This window comes from Loxodonta africana, chromosome 11 (assembly GCF_030014295.1).
Source record: "Loxodonta africana isolate mLoxAfr1 chromosome 11, mLoxAfr1.hap2, whole genome shotgun sequence".
Taxonomy (NCBI): domain Eukaryota; kingdom Metazoa; phylum Chordata; class Mammalia; order Proboscidea; family Elephantidae; genus Loxodonta; species Loxodonta africana.
The window spans coordinates 61,225,839-61,242,875 of record NC_087352.1 but is presented as its reverse complement, the minus strand read 5'-3'; the positions used below and the strand labels follow the sequence as shown (position 1 = coordinate 61,242,875).

General features: G+C 41.0%; 1 protein-coding gene across 3 annotated transcripts in view; it reads right to left on the bottom strand.

Moving 5' to 3' along the window:
• PSTPIP2 (proline-serine-threonine phosphatase interacting protein 2) overlaps positions 1–17,037 on the bottom strand; it is an 89,581-nt gene that overhangs the window by 14,495 nt on the left and 58,049 nt on the right. For 2 of the 3 annotated variants that reach the window (XM_064294584.1, XM_064294582.1), the window contains exons 6-13: positions 13,170–13,232; positions 9,765–9,863; positions 9,136–9,181; positions 8,096–8,175; positions 5,615–5,713; positions 3,738–3,834; positions 3,538–3,616; positions 1,439–1,473 (exon numbers count right to left, since the gene is read on the bottom strand). In XM_064294584.1, coding sequence (XP_064150654.1) covers positions 1,439–1,473; positions 3,538–3,616; positions 3,738–3,834; positions 5,615–5,713; positions 8,096–8,175; positions 9,136–9,181; positions 9,765–9,863; positions 13,170–13,232 — 598 coding nt within the window. The remainder of the gene's footprint in view (positions 1–1,438; positions 1,474–3,537; positions 3,617–3,737; positions 3,835–5,614; positions 5,714–8,095; positions 8,176–9,135; positions 9,182–9,764; positions 9,864–13,169; positions 13,233–17,037) is intronic. The other variant, XM_064294583.1, reaches the window with a different exon arrangement.

Here is a 17,037-nt window from a genome sequence, read left to right as displayed (position 1 = left end):
GCCATAGTAGCAACTATAAAAAAAAAAAATTTTTTTTTCTTTTTTTCCTTTAACAAAGAGAAATGTATTCTCTCACAGTCTAGTAGACTACAAGTTCAAATTCAAGCTCCAGAGGAAGGCTTTCTCTCTGTGTCGGCTCTGGAGGAAGATCTTTCTCATCAATCTTCCCCTGACTGAGGAGCTTCTCAATAGCCACTAAATTTTTATTAATCTGCTAAATGCAGTTGCATGAGTTGTCCTTTTTCCTCATTTCCTTGAATGTAGATAGGTGTCTTTCTTTTAATCAAATAATAAATATTTGTTGAGGACCTACTATGTGCCCAGTACCATGTTAGGGGTTGTGAGTGGTACAAGACAGGGGCCCTGGTGGCGAGTGGTTAAGAGCTTGGCTACTAATCAAGAGGTCAACAATTCGAATCCACCAGTCGCTCCTTAGAAACCCTATGGGGCAGTTCCACTCTGCCCTATATGGTCGCTATGAGTCAGAATCTACTCGATGGCAGAGGGTTTTTTTTTGTTGTTGTTGTTGTTTTTAATGCAGTCACATGAGTTGTCCTTTTCCCTCATTCCCTTAGATGTAGATCGGTATCTTTCTTTTAATCAAATAATAAAGATTTGTCAAGGACCTACTATGTGCCCAGTACCATGTTAGGGGTTGTGAGTGGTACAGGAGAAGACTAAGTCCTTGTCCTCAAGGATCTAAACCCAGGGAATATCATGAAGAAAAATGCTAAACTGTGTGGTTCTCCCAGAGGTACAACAGGAATTCAAAAAAAACAGAGGCACATGTAACCAGTGACAGCATACAATTATAGACAGCATACAAAAAATATAATATTAAGTTTTATGTTTTTATACATCTATTACCCATTGCCATCAAATCAATTCCAACTCATAGCAACCCTATAGGATAGAGTGGAACTTCCCCCATAGGGTTTCCAAGGCTGTAATCTCTGTGGAAGCAGACTGCCACATCTTTCTCCCACAGAGCTACTGGTGGGTTCCAAGCACTGACATTGGTTAGCAGCTGAGCTCTTAACTATTGCACCACCAAGGCGCCTATACACATCTATAAAAAAAAAAAAAAAAATTTTTTTACCTACTATAAATTATATTTGTGTATAACCCAAAACAAACTAGATTTTTATTCTGCTGTTCTCATGATCCAAGTTGAAATAGTCTCTTAGATAAGATTGCCTTATAATAAGGTTCTTTTCACATTTTGGTAACTCAATTCCCTTGGATAAACCATAAAGTAGACCACCAATCACTAAATTCCATTCTGTGACAAATAGCATAAAAGCAATGCTCTAATATAGATGTATTCTCTCGGGAATTTGATTCTATTTGTCCTTTTCCCTTATTTCAAAATTCTAGCTACTCAACTTTAGAGAAAATCTGACATAAGCATTTCAAAAAGAGTTTCTTGACAACATACCTGGTACACTTTTAGGCACTGGGGGAGGTTCTCTCCTATAAGAAATCAAAACCAATGTCTTTCAGATAAATTCTTGTTATTTTTATAATTTTCAATTTCACATCTCGTTTCTGCTCTGGGTAGGGGAGGGCTGTCAATAAAAACTCAGACAAAGCAAAAGATGTGCAGCACTGACCTACTGAAATCTTTTAAAGCTTCAACATGATTATTAGGCAAGATTGTTAAGTGGTTAGAAGCCCAGACTCCTGCCCCCAACCCAGACTGGCAAGATTAAAATATTAGTTCTGCACAAGGGAGAATGAAGAAAACCAAAGACACAAGGCAAAGATTAGTCCAAAGGACTAATGGACCCACAACTACCACACCCTCCATCACATTGAGTCCGGTACAAGTAGATGGTGCCCGGCTACCACCACTGACTGCTATGACACGGATTACAATAAAGGGTCCCAGGCAGAGCTGGAGAAAAATGTAGAAGAAAATTCTAACTCACAAAAAAAGACCAGACTTACTGGCCTGACGGAGGCTGGAGAAACCCCAAGAATATGGTCCCCAGATACCATTTTAGCTCAGTAAGGAAGTCACTCCTGAGGTTCACCCTTCAGCCAAAGATTAGACAGACCCATGAAACAAAATGAGACTAAAGGGGCACGACAGCCCAGGGGAGAGGACTAGAAGGCAAGCGGGGACAGGAAAGCTGATGACTGGGAACCAGAGGTCGAGAAAGGAGAGTGTTGACATGTCATTGGGTTGGCAACCAATGTCACAAAACAATATGCATAGTAATTGTTTAATGAGAAGCTAGTTTGTTCTGTAAACCTTCATCTAAAGTATAATAATAAAATAAATAAATAAAATATTAGCTCTGTGGGCAAATTCCCTGATCACCTTCTGCAGCAGTATCTTCATATGTAAAATGGGGAAGACAGAGTTCCTCATTGTGAGGGTTAAGTGAGTTAATTCATGTTAACGGTTTTGAACAGTTCCTGGCATTCTTAAATATTGATAATGATCAAGCAAACTTCTCCCCTGCCACCCCATCTTTACTAAACTGAACTGAGAATTCAACAGCTTATACTCCAAACTGATTTTATGTGAAAGAGAAGTTCTCAACCCTCAGGATTCTTTATATCAGGGAATAGCAAACTTTGTCTGTAAAGGGCCAGAATCTTACATATGAAGATACTGATGCAGAAGGTGAGCAGGGAATTTGCCCAAAGAGTAAATATTTTAATCCTGCCAGTCTGGGTTGGGGACAGAAGTTCAGTTCTAACCACTGAACAACTCTGCCTCTTAGCATCTTTTAAGCTTTGCTGATCACGTATGATCTCTATCACAGCTACTCAACTAGGGGGCAAAAGCAGCCACAGACAAAACATAAAACAATGAGTGTGGTCATGTTCCAATAAAACTTTATATATGAATACTGAAATTTGCATTTCATATAATTTTCATGTGTCATGAAATAGTATCCTCCCGATTTTTTTAACCACTTAAAAATATAGAAACTATTCTTAACTTACTGGTCCTATAAAAATAAAGGTCAAATTTGACCCACTGAGGGCTATAGTTATTGCCTAACTATAAGCTATCAGAAAGGCATACCCATTAAAACTCACTGCCGTCAAGTCAATTCCGAGTCATTGCGACCCTATGGGACAGAGCAGAACTGCCCCACAGGGTGTCCAAGGAGCAGCTGGTGGATTTGAACTGCTGACATTTTGTTTAGTGGCCTGAGCTCTAAGCCACTTTGCCACCAGGGCTCCTCAGAAAGGCATAGGATTCATAAATGAGTAATAATTATCACACTCAAGCACGATATAGTCCTCCTTGAACTACGATTAGTAAAATCCATTTAACATTTCTCCTAAAAACACTATTTCCAAAAATCTAACAACTTCACCAAGCAAATATAACAGTAGATATATTCAAATTCCAACATGTCTTAGAACATTAATGATAAAGTGTGTATTAAAAGTATTTTCACTGAATTGGTAAATGTTCTGCTGTGCATATTCTCAACAGCAACAAAAAATAAATAAAATTAAAACAAAAAACTTTAAGTATTTTTCTTCATGTGAAAGATAGCTAGTTCCTACCTTGCCAAGTTAGGTCCAGGCTTTCCTGGTGGGGCTGCACTCTTCTTGGGGCAGTAGAAGTTCTCATATATAACTGGTGCTAGGAGAGCCATCAAGAAACAAAACATTAAGAGGCATGTGTCTTCCATCCCCAACAATGTGACAAGAAAGGCTAACCAAATGGCTTAAACAATCTCCTCACCCCCACCGCCCTGTTTCACCTGGTGGACTCTGCCCAGTTTTCCGTTGGTTCACAAAGTACTCAATGTCTTTCTCAATGCTGCACATTTCTAAACTCTTACGGATTCCTTCATACATCTAACAAAAAGAAGAATAAATCAATAGGCAGAGGTATGCTTGTGTTAATTGTGACACAGTTTATTAAAACAGGAATTTTGACACTTTAAGGGACAGAGTAGCAGGGGTGGGGGTCTGGGGACCATGGTTTCAGGGAACATTTACACGTAGATCAATTGGCATAACAAAGCATATTAAAACGTTCTGCATCCCACTTTGGTGAGTGGCAAAAAGCTAGGGTCTTAAAAGCTAGCAAGCAGCCATCTAAGATGCATCAATTGGTCTCAACCTACCTGGAGCAAAGGAGAATGAAGAACACCAAAGACACAAGGAAAATACGAACCCAGGAGACAGAAAGGGCCACATGAACCAGAGACTCGATCAGCCTGAGACTGGAAAAACTAGATGGTGCCTGGCTAACATCAATGCCCCAGTAGGGAACACCACAGAGAATCCCTGGTGGAGCAGGAGAAAAGTGGGATCCAGACCTCAAATTCTAGTAAAAAGGCCAGACTTAATGGTCTGACTGAGACTGGCGAGACCCCAGAGGTCATGGCCCCTGGACTCTCTGTTAGCCCAAAACTAAAACCATTCCTAAAGCCAACTCTTCAGACAAAGATTAGACTGGACTACAAGACATAAAATGATACTGATGAGGAGTGTGCTTCTTAGCTCAAGTAGACACATGAGACTATGTGGGCAGCTCCTGTCTGGAGGTAAGATGAGAAGGCAGAGGGGGACAGGATCTGGTTGAATGGACACGGGAAATACAGGGTGGAGAGAAGGAGTGTGCTGTCACATTGCAGGGAGAGCAACTAGGGTCACATAACAATGTGTATGTAAGTTTTTCTATGAGAGACCGACTTGAATTGTAGACTTTCACTTAAAGCATAATTTTGAAAAAACATGAGGTTTGATGAATGGCTGACTCTTTTCTGGATTTAGTTTTGAAAGGAAAAATAAGACATTCCCAAATTTCTGGACTCAAATAAAGGATTCTCTGATGCAGATCTGTTGTTAAATTAAAAAAAAAAAAAAAGGACAGGGGTTTTACCTTTGTGGCTGCACAAAACCCTTGGCTGAAAAATTTAAAAAATATACTAATATAACCAAAAAAAAGATACCAAGTCCGATGACACAAGACCAATGCCACACATAAATGCAAAGACAATTACTTGGAGAAAAGTTCTTCCATTCAATCCTTACGGTTTTCTTAGTGCTTAATTGTTCTTCTGAAGTTTCCCATCTAAATGGAGATGGCTATTTCTTAGCAAAGAAGGTTGTGATGACTTGATTCTGGTTCCTCTGAGATCTGGGGGCCCAGTGACTATTGCTGTGTACAAGTTAATCCTGGGTAATGGCTTTGGGAATGTCACTGAAGTAAATCCTGGGCCCTGGAGTGACCACGAGCCTGGGCCTGTGTCAGTGTGCGTAGTGCTGAGCTGGATGGCTCCACACGTGTCTGCGAGCACTTTGCAGACTGCAACAGGTTCTGGGACTCACATTCGTGACATGACATCTGTCTTCCATAAATTAAACTATGTCTGGGTTTCCCTTCTCTGCTTTCCTGCCCTAACTCTGATTTCTTAAAGAGAGAGTCAGGGTGGCAAAGTGGACCAGGAGTCAGTCAGGTTAGGTTTCCATTTGGGTCCTTCTGTTAACTCACTGCATGGCTTTGGGCAAGTCACTTTACTTCTCTGGGCCTCAAATGAGAGGGATTGAGCAAATAAATATCTAGAGTTCCTTCCACTCTAATGATCCAACATGCAGAGCCACAATCCTCAAGATGCCTTTAACTTACCTCATCGCTTGTGACACACTGTTGTGACAGCTGATTCATGTGTAACCACAATGCATTCCGGAAGAAGTTTATTCGTTCACATTCTTGAGCCTCAAACACCTACAGAAACATAACTACATGTAGATACATACGCACAGAAAATGGACCCTTTGTTTAGACTGGCTGTAACTTATGAAATAGTGTCAAGTCTCAATTATCTGTAAGCTTACTGGCTGATTTAGGGTACATTCCCAGCACCTGGAGTCCCTGGGTGGTACAAATGGGTAATGGGTTCAGCTGTTAAGCAAAACGTTGGACGTTTGAGTCCACTCAGAGGCACCTCAGAAGAAAGGTCTGGTGATCACCTTGCAAAAAACCCACCATTGAAAACCCTATGGAGCACAGTTCTACCCTGAAACACATATGTCAGAGTCAACTCAGTGGCAAATGGCTGGCCCCACCACCAGGAAGCTTATAAACTCTTACCACAAAGAATATAAATGGATTCTAATACTGTATTAATGCAAACAGAATTGGATATAGTTCTGAAGGTAAGTAATGATGATCCCAGACACCAATATTCTAACATGAATCCCAGCTCAGGTTTCCAATTGCCTAATGGGCCTTTCCAAGGAACCCTGGTGGTATGGCAGTTAAACGCTTGGCTGTTAACCAAAAGGTTGGTGGTTAGAACCCACTCAGCATCTCTGAGAGAGAAAGATATGGCAGTCTGGTTCCACAAAGATTACAGCCTTGGGAACCCTATAGTGGTTCTACTCTGTCTTATAGGGTTCAGAATCAAGTCGGTTGGCAATGGATTCAGTTTTCTTTTTTTAATGGGCCTCTCTACTGGGCAGCTTGGCAGAGTCTCAGATCCAAAACTCTGCCCACCCCCCAGGATGATAGAACTCGACTGGCAAGTCCAACTGTTGGTCATAATTTTGAAGCTGGTTGATGAGAATGTGAGAGTCCTTATCTTTGTGTATGCTTGAAATTTTCCTTAATAAGAAATTTAAAGTCACCGACTGAACAGATAGTTTTTGGGGGTGTAAACACATATCAACTTTTGGAAAATCAAGCTATTCTACAAAGCTTTTTAACAGTATATATTATATATTAAGGTACTTTTTAAAATATTAAATACCATAGCTATTACATCTTTAAACTTTCTGTAATATAAAACTTCAAACATATACAAGAACAGAAAGAATATTATGATGAACTCCCACGTACTCATCACCAGCTTTAACATTAATCCATTCTCAGCCAATCTTGTTTACCTATCTTACCTACCAACTCCGTGCCCCCTGGATTATTCTGAAGCACACGCATTACAGTAATCATCTGTAAATATTTTAGCTTTTATACACTAAAATATTACATTATTTTTGTTATAGACTATTTCACAGATAGGATCATAGAGAGTAATGGACTAAATACCCTTACCAACCACATCGCTTTGTCTACAATTTTGTCCATATTTGTTTCACATTCTGCTTTCTCCAATCTCTGTCACCTTCCTCCTTCACCAGAGACAACCACTCTCTTAAATTTTATCATTCATATGCAGGTTTTTATAAAACATACCAAACCAAAACCAAATCTGTTGCAGTCGAGGCGATTCTGACTCACAGCGAGCCTACAGAACAGAGTAAACTGCCTCATCAGGTTTCCAAGGAGCGGCTGGTGGCCAACATTTTGGTTGGCAGCCAAACTCTTAACCACTCGGCCTCCAAGGCTCCTTATGCTACATATGTATCCATAAAATGTGTATAAAATTGCTTTGCACGTTTTTAAACCTTATGAAAATGAGCTTCTTCCAGGTTTTTCCTAACACAGTTTGCTAGGCCCCAGCCCCAGAGTTTTTATTTCAGTAGGTCTGGGAGAGAGCCTGAGAATTTGCATTTCTAATAAGCTCCTAGTTGATGCTGGTGCTACTGGTCTTGGGACCTCACTCTGAAAACCACTGGTGTGGTGGTAAGAAAATGCACACATAGGTTGACGGAAACTTCAGTTTCCACATTATGTCTTTTATCTTCTCTGGGAAATTGTAAGTGAGATCTTGTGCTGAAAATGAAGAGGGAAGTGAAGTCAAAAGTGTGAGGAGAGTAAAAGGCTCTAAAGCCTGCTCACCTGCTATCTGCATCCTTCTCGGCCCTTAACAAGTACAGGTGAGGCTCTTAAAGCTTCATTACTTAATCAATCATTAATTGATTCCGTTGTTTCAGGCCTGCACTAACCAAATGTTAGATGAAGACCTTGAACAGAGTTGGACAGCATGGTCAAGATGGGGCAAGGGGTGTAGAAAGATGAGATTTGGGAAAATATTCTAGTTCCTTCCATCCTCCTCTTAAATTCCTGATTTCTAGTTTGTCCTCAAGCTAGTTATCGCTATGAGAATTGGGGCACTATAGTAAGGGGGTGGGCATTTCTACAAAAGGGGAATCTTCTGGCTCTAGGAGGAAGACCTGTCCCCTCCTGAGCAGTTTCTGGTTCAGGTACCTCACAGGCCTTGATGTGCTCCTTCTGCCACTCTTCTCGGATCTTCTCCAGCGTGTTGACGTGCAGCATGTAGGCTTTATCTGCAATGAAATGGACGGGCCTGGGTTCACAATCTAGAGAGAGGGCGGCTCCCTGACCCACTACACGGGCTCTTCCCAGGTGAGAAAAGAAACTTGTTGAGAGTTGAGGGGAGTTCGCAGACCCCAAGAACTTCTCAACATTGGAAAGACCTAATGACATCTCACAAGATCTTTGTGAAAAAAGGATAGGTGGGCATCACTTTCTTTTTAAACACTGAATCATGCAACCAACAAGAAACCCTTGTGATCCAAGGAAGGAGAAGTGAAAGCTGACTAGAAACCTCAGCCAGAGTTTCTTTGTCTAACTCTGCCTCAATAGGTCCATTGCTTTCCATTTTTGGGAAAATTATCAGATGAGGGTACAGGGAAGAAAACTACCTCAAGCCCAGAAGGGGCACCAAGTTTCTTTAGTTTGGGATTTAGAGACTTCTTAAGGTAGTCATGGTCACAAGAGGCTTGTTTCCTACAAGATACGCTGAGAATTAGAAGCCATTCCAAATTCTTGGTTTAGATCTCAGATTTCAGTGAGGATAAGGCCTTGAAACTTGGCTATTTCTTTCAGAGCAAGTAAGAGTTACCAAGGCTGAAATGAAATTTTAATGCTTTAGGTAGATGCTCCCAATAAATCAGAGAGTCAGAGTGACCAGCTAATTACAAAGCAACTGCCACCAAGACCACTCCTCATCCCCCGTGCAGACCACTATCACCACTCACACGTGAGGCAGCAAGACCTAAGAAGATGGTGGCTAGAAACTGCTGCCTCATTTGCTTCTTCCCAGTTTTCCAGATTCTGATATACTCACTCACCCTTCCCTTCCTTCCGATATGATACATCTGCCTAATCCACTGTATAGCCACGTATTCCTTAGTGTAAGACATATTAAATTACCTCAGAGACACATCTAGGATAATATAAACCTCACCACCAACCCTCCCCCATTTGTGGGAGCAGCCCCTCACCAGAATCCTCTGCTGCAGTCTTCGATGTTGCCAGTTTCACAAAAAGCTGTGGGACAAAAAAGCACAAGGGGTTGGGAATGCTGGGCCAGGTTTCCATAGACAGAACAGATATAAGAGCAGTGACTAGGATGAGACGAGGTCTAGTCCAAGTCCTTCCTACATTTCCCTGATGAGAAAATCATTCAACTTGCCCTCTAATCTTACCGCCATTGGATAATATTCATAAAGTTTCTTGCCCTATGTCTTCCTAAAGATATATCCCTGCCCCCTGGTTGCTGACAATTTTGATATCCATGTTTTTATAAAATTATAATCCACCCCAACAGAAGGTAGCCTGGCCACAAAGAATACATGAGCTGAGTTTTGCAGAAAGATGAAAAACATCAGAATACATCGCCACCTTTTATCCTCCTACCTTTTACCCCACGGCCACATTTCTCTAGCTCTTCCCCCAGCCCCAACAATGTGATTAGGGTTTTTCTGGTTCGGGGGACCCTAAAAGCCCGAAGGAGCTTAGGGTGCATGTCCATTCCTTACTGAAATTTTTAATTGGCTTTAGCCTGGTCTATGTAATTCTCAGATTTTTCAGGCCATCAGCCCTTGAATAACACACATTTCCTTCCAGGTACCTTTTCTTGTTGCTTTGGGTTCACAAGGTTGGCACTCCTGTGGACAGCCTGTTCTGCTTCATCCTTGTCCTGGCATTTCTGTTCATAGTTCTTCTTTGCCTATGTTGTTAGCAACCAACAGATGAACAGACTGTAACCTTGAAAAGCAGCCACCCTAGCCCATCAAGCCCGGCACAGAACACAGCACTCTATTGGGGTTGAGATCGCCACTAAACCTTGAATTCTTAGCAGGAAGACACTCATTCTTACTCATCTTGAAAGGTCTCTGTAGCCGTTTTCCAAACTACGTGAAAAGACAAACCACAGACTAGGAGAAATTATCTGTAAATCACATATCTGACAAAGGACTAGTATCTAAGAAAATATTTTTTTTTAAAACCTCTCAAAGCTCAAGAGTTAAAAACCAAACCATCAGAACATGGGCAAAAGACATGAAGAGACATTTTACCTAAGAAGGTAAACAGCAAATAAGCACATGAAATGATGTTCAACATCATTAGCTATTAGGGAAATAAATGCAAATTAAAACTACAATGAGATATTGTTACACACCTATAAGAATTGGCTAAAATTTTAAAAATAAGAACATGAAATGCTGGCAAGGAGGCAGAGAAACTGGATCTTTCATCCACTGCTGGTGGGAATGTGAAATGGTACAGTCACTCCGGAAAACAGTTGGCCATTTCTTAAGAAGCTAAACATACAACTACCGTATTTCCCAGCAATCGTACTCCTGGGCATTTATCCCAGAGATAAATATTCACACGAATTCTGTACACAAATGTTTATAGCAGCTTTATTTGTGATGTAAAAAAACTGGTTATTCCAGATGTCCTTTAGTGGGTGAATGGTTTAGACAAACTACACTACATCTAAAACATAGGATACAACTCAGCAATAGAAAGGAACCAACTATTGATATACACAACCACTTGGATGAGTCTCCAGAAAAGTATGCTGAGTGGGGAAAAAAAGACAATCCAAAAGGTTATATACTGTATGATTCCATTTATATAACATCCTCTCTTTTTGAGGGGGGAGTGTAACAGTTTCATTGAGATATACTCACCTATCATACATTTCACCCATTTAAAGAGTACAATTCAATGGTTTTTATTATCTTTACAGAGTTATGTAATATATAAGATTCCTGAAATGACAAAATCATGGAAATAGAGACTGTTAGTGGTCACCAGGGTTGAGGAGGGGACAGGGACCAAAGGAAGTGTGCGTGGCTTTAAAAGGGCAACATGAGGGATCCTTGCAGTGATGGAAATGTAGTGTATCTTGATGATATCAATGTTAATATCCTGGTTGTGATATCCTACTTGGTTTTGCAAGGTATTATCACTGGTGGAAAGTGGGTCTGGGTACAGGGGCCCTCTCTGTATTTCTCACAACTGCATGTAAATCTACAATTATCTTAAAATAAAAAGTTTACTTTTAAAAAAGGGTCATTCAAAAAAGTTCTCTGGACTGTATTTGCAACCCTTCTGCAATTTCAAGATTTTTTTTAAATAAATACATTTAATTTTAAAAAAGAGATTGTACAATCCACCCCCTCTAGCACCGGATTTTTTTTTTTTCTTAATGCCCTTTTTTTTCTTTTTTTAAACAAGATGGATAAAAGCAGATAGGACCACCATCTAGGGAAGATGAGTGGTACTAAAGCCTAGCAACATGGAAAGGAAAGAAAAAAAAACACATGAAACTGCTTTGTTGCTTCTGTCTCCTCCAGAAAGGAAAACTGATTCTCAAACTAGGAAGGATATGAGAAATGGCTTTAAGAAAAACAAAAACCCATGACAAAATAAGAGATGTTAAAAGTTCACCAGACCATGGAGTAAGTTCAGATTTCCAGGCCTAGGTAGGATATGACAAATTACAGAAAGAAACCTCAGATAGCCTTGGAGCACTTTAGTAATCTTGGGGCAGGTGCAGAGAAAGGGAGAAATGTCAGAATACAAGATACCCTGGTCTAATACCCAAAATGAGGCACAATGTAGAGCCTGGAAAACTGAAACTTGACATCAAACCAAAAAAAGTGCAGAAGATATTTCTGAAGTTATTTTTGAGACCTTAGAAAAATTACATGGCAATTACTATAGAAGGCATAGGTTCATTAACTCAAGTATTTCTGCTGTAACACCGTATCTGCTTTCCTGGGGGAAAAAAAAAACAACCTCAAGTTCTGCAAAATTTCACACTGTTTAACAGCTTACGGGAAAGTAAAATTTAAAGTCTAGCCTTCTTCCTTAATCTTTTTTTTCACAGGGAAAAGTGTCTTTATAGCTTCTTCATCTGCTTTTGCTGCCAAGCTTAACATGATGGAAAGCACGGCTGTTCTCAAAGCCACTATACCAGCCACTCCTTCACTAAAGGAAGGTTCTTCCATAGGTTTTTCAGCTTTTCCTTAAGGTCATCACACAATTAGCCTTTCTTTTTAATTGTGGGAAAGCTTGCCGTACATTGCTTCAAAACATAAATGTCTAGGGGGGAAATCATATATTAACCAATACTATTTCTCTATCACCTGACATCATTCTGTATTTATCAGTCATTTATGAGGTGATCTGCATCACAGAAAAATTCATTGCAGAACAGATGTGTATGCCATAAACATTGGTGAGATTTTCTTTTTGGACTGGGATACTGGATCTATGTCACAGTCATAGAGTATCTTGATAATACCTCTGTACAAAGATGGAGTCATTGATGTTCCAACAAAAGCGTTCATTGTATCTAGAGAAGAATGGAGTTGCAACAGACAGAAGTGAAGTCCCTAGCAACTTGTATTAGCTCTGTCTTATTAAGCCTTTTTTGTAAATTACTTAATGGAATGCAGGCTTTTACAATTTGCAGATACCATAAGAGAAGTCACTCAATAAAATAATTGAGAAATCAAAATTTAGCAGTCACAGAGAAAAAATTCAGCAAGATAAATGACCTCATATAGTTTATATGCTTTTGTGCCTTGGCCCAAAATATTTAAATTGACTTGCTATACTTGTCTAGGTTACCAAAAAGACAACATTGATGTCATCCTTCCAAGGCCTTTGAAAAGAAGGAAAGCTAAACTACTAAAGGTCGTTTTCTCTAAAACACTGCACTGGTAAATAACATGATTGGAATGCTATTTGAGTGGGAATATGCTTATATAGGAAACCCTGGTGGTGTAGTGGTCAAGAGCTCCAGCTGCTAACCAAAAGGTTGGCAGTTTGAATCCACCAGCCGCTCCTTGGAAGCCACATGGGGCAGTTCTACTCTGTCCTATAGGGTCCCTATGAGTCGGAATCGACTCTATGGCAGCAGGTTTTTGCTTTTTTCTTTGGTATGCTCATATACAGCACAGGATTTCAGAGAATGTCACCATTACAAAAAAAAAGGCAAGAAAGTGTGACTCACATCCATGGTTTTCTTGAATTGTAAGTTCCTTTGTTTATGGACAGCATCCATTATAAGCTCTGTCTGTGGAGAGAGAACAAGCACAATTAAAATGAAAACAGAAAATATTACTACCAGCTAATTGTGATTGCCCCTACGTGTCTTCCAGTTTGTCATACTGTGGGGGCTTGCATGTTGCTGTGATGTTGGAAGCTATGCCACCTGCCACCGGTATTAGGATACCACCAGGGTCACCCATGGCAGAGAGGTTTCACCTGAACTTCCAGACTAAGACTAGGAAGTACAACCAGAATGCTCCTTAGAAGCAAGGATGGCGAGACTGCATCTTACATACTTTGGACATGCTGTCAGGAAGGATCAGTTCCTGGAGAAGGACATCATGCTCGGTAAAGCAGAGGGTAGCAAAAAAGAGGAAGGCCCTGAATGAGATAGATTGACAGACAGTGGCTGCAACAATGGGCTCAAGCATAATAACAACTGTAGGCATGGTGCAGGACTGGGCAGTATTTCATTCTGTGGTACATAGGGTCACTATGAGTCAGAACCAACTCGACAACACCTAACAACAACAACAACAACAATTGTGATTGAGGGCTAAGTCTTCAACATGGATTATCTCATTTAGTCCTCACATAAGGTAGGTATGCTATTTTTAAGCCCCATTTTACAAACTAGGGAACTGCAGCACAGAGAGGCTATACAACTTGCCCAGGATCTTAAGGCTAGTAATGGTGAGGACTGCCTTTGAACTTGGGCAGTCTGACCCCACAGAGATTCCTTAATCACCTTAGAGCAGTCTCTGCAGTAAATCAGGACTTAAGAAACTTTGGTTTCTCCCTGAGGGAGCAGGAGAGGAGCAGGGGGATGCAGACCTCAAATTCTCATAAAAATACCAGACTTAATGGTCTGATTGAGACTAGAAAGACTCCGAAGGTCATGGTCCCCAGACCTTTTGTTAGCCCAAGATAGGGATCATTTCCAAAGCCAACTCTTCAGACAGGGATTGGACTGGACTATGAAGTAGAAAATGATAATGGTGAAGAGTGAGCTTCTTAGATCAAGTAGACACATGAGACTATGCTGGCATCTCCTGTCTAGACGGGAGATGAGAGAGCAGAGGGGGTCAGAAGCTGGCCAAATGGACACGAAAATAGAAAGTGGAGAGGAGTGTGTTGTCTCATTAGGGGGAGAGCAATTAGGAGTACACAGCAAGGCATATATAAATTTTTGTATGAGAGGCTGACTTGATTTGTAAACTCGATTTGTAAACTTTCACTTAAAGTACAATAAGAATTAAAAAAAAAAAAAGAAACTTTGGTTTCAAAAAGAGGTTTTAAAACTTTTGTTAAAGCACCGTTTATATTTTAAAAGGGGGTTGTTTTCTGTAAACTTATACCAGCACAGTTATCAGAGACTTATAAACGTTCGCTTTTATGATAGTCATCAATGATACACACTTGACCAGCAAGGAGCCCAGGCAGCATGAAAGGGATCGATGGCTGTAGGGCAGCTAAGAGAAGCTGTCCTGCTACTCTGTACTCCTTCCAATGCAGGAAAGGAGAACCTGGGTGGTACAAATGGTTAATGTTCTTGGCTGCTAACCAAAAGGTTGGAGGTTTGAATCCAACGAGAGACACCTTGGAAGAAAGCCCTGAAGATCTACTTCTGAAAAAAATCTGCCATTCAAAACCCTATGGAGCACAGCTCTACTCTGACATGCGTGCGGTTGCCATGGGTTGGAACTGACTCAAAGGCGACTGTTTTTTAATGCAGCAATGGTAGCCTCCTCTGTCACGTTCACCTGGGAATAATTTATCTGCTATTGTTGGGCGTTAGTACTTGTATTAGTCAAAATAACGGAACTAATAACAAATATACCTCTCAGATGCAATAATAGTTCTCATTTATCAAGCCCTTATTAGTGCTAGGCAGTTTTCCATGTGTTACAACTGTGAGTACCCTTGTCCCCATTTTCTTGATGGCAGGCTGATGTTGATTAATTTACCCAAGGTAACACAGTAAGCAAGTAGAAGAGCTGGGATTTGAATCTGAGAACCAGTGGCCTTGTTTCTAATCTCTACCCTAAATTACCATTATTCTTATGGTAGCTCTAGAAAACCAAGAGAGATGTAAAAAATCGAGACACGCAAAAATTTGAAATGAGCAATGATATTGCTTTTGTGCAAAAACGCTACTGTACAAAATAATAACATTAAAAATGAAATTCAGATGTGGTTTCTTTCTTCTGGGTACATAAAACTAAGGTTTTTTTCTATTACCATAATACACAAACACGGCTGGATGGATTCTCAAGAAACCCAGATGGAATATTTGGAATGGCCTCACTTCAAATATGTCCTCAGCAAACCAGGCAGTGATCTTCCAGCCCGCTGCAAGTGAGGGATCTGGAGGTGGCCATGCGCTTGCTAATGGGGAGACACCATAGACACAGAAAACAGAACTCCAATATGAGCCCCTCATGGAAAGATACACAGGCAGATCCTCGGAATCACAGGCCAGGGAGCTGTGGTTCACACAAGCCACTGAGTCTACCTGCCAGGAGGAGGGGCAGGGTTTATTCCTTTAATAATAATTTATGATTTTCCCAGGTTACACAGACCAGGGTAATTAGTAATGTTGATCTATTCCATGGTCCTTTCTAGTCGAAATATACACATTGTCATTCATCCATTTGGGGGCTGCTACTATTTTATAGTTTGTGGCACAAGCCTGGCCTCCTTCTCTCCAAGTCCCACATAACACCTGGTTCAAGCACCACCCAGGTGGCTGCGAAGCACCATTAGCCAAACCTCTTTTACTTCATAGTATACCTTCATTTGCCAGGGATCCTTCTGTCTTCAGGGATTCCTGGCAAATGAAAGTTGGCAGGATTCTTAGAAAGCAGCAGTCCAACCCTCTAACCTGGCAGCTGTGACCTCTGCTCAAGGCCACTCAATGAGTTAGTGGCCAAGCCTTTGAATGCCAAGTCCAGCTTTGTCTGCTACACCACTTTGATTTAAGTCTCTTCATGCCCATGTTTACTTATTGGGTGACCTACTCGTAATGACCCCAGGTGAGTCAAGGATTCTCTTTCAGGTCTCCTTGAGGAAGTGTTTCTAGGGCTCTGAGACTTTCTACTCAAACCAAGTTCAATGGAAATTTGATTGCATTTTATTATCGATAACACAGAGGAGCACAAAAAACATGATCAGCCTGCTATAGTGTGAGAAGAAGCAAGAGGGAGGGGAAAAGGAAAAAGAGATTTGCAAACTGTTGAAATAGCTGCTCTGTGACCCATTCGTCAGGCCACCTGCACTCAGACTGTATTCTGAAGACTGGAAGCATTGCTCTCTGTAAACAAGGAGGTTCCCTTCTTTGGAGATGGCTCTCCACAGATGGCACAAAATTCTGCTGTGATCGCTCCAATCTTAGCCGACATGATAAAACTGGATGTGGGGACCAGAGGAGAGAGTGGCTGGCCATGTGCTCTCTCTGCCTGCTAAGGATGTTCAGGCTGGGGAAGGAACCTGAGCACCCCCAAATGTCAAGGCCCCTGAGAATGGCTCCTAAGGCCCTCCCTACTCTGCCAATCCCCAAGAGAGACACCCTCATCTCTCACCCCTTCGCCTATCCTGCCTTTCATTCTGCCGCTTTTAGCATCAACTTCACTGCCTCCAGAAGGGCTCCCCCAGCCCCATAGGTGAGGTTAGATGTCCCCAGTGTACGTTCAAGTGGCAACTTCATTCCCGTATCATACAAGGCTCATCACACTTTGTTTCAGCATTGCTGTCTTGTGTCCATCTCTCTAGCCATACTCTAAGCTTTCTGAGGGAAAAACGGCCATGTCCACATTTGTTGAATGAGTTAC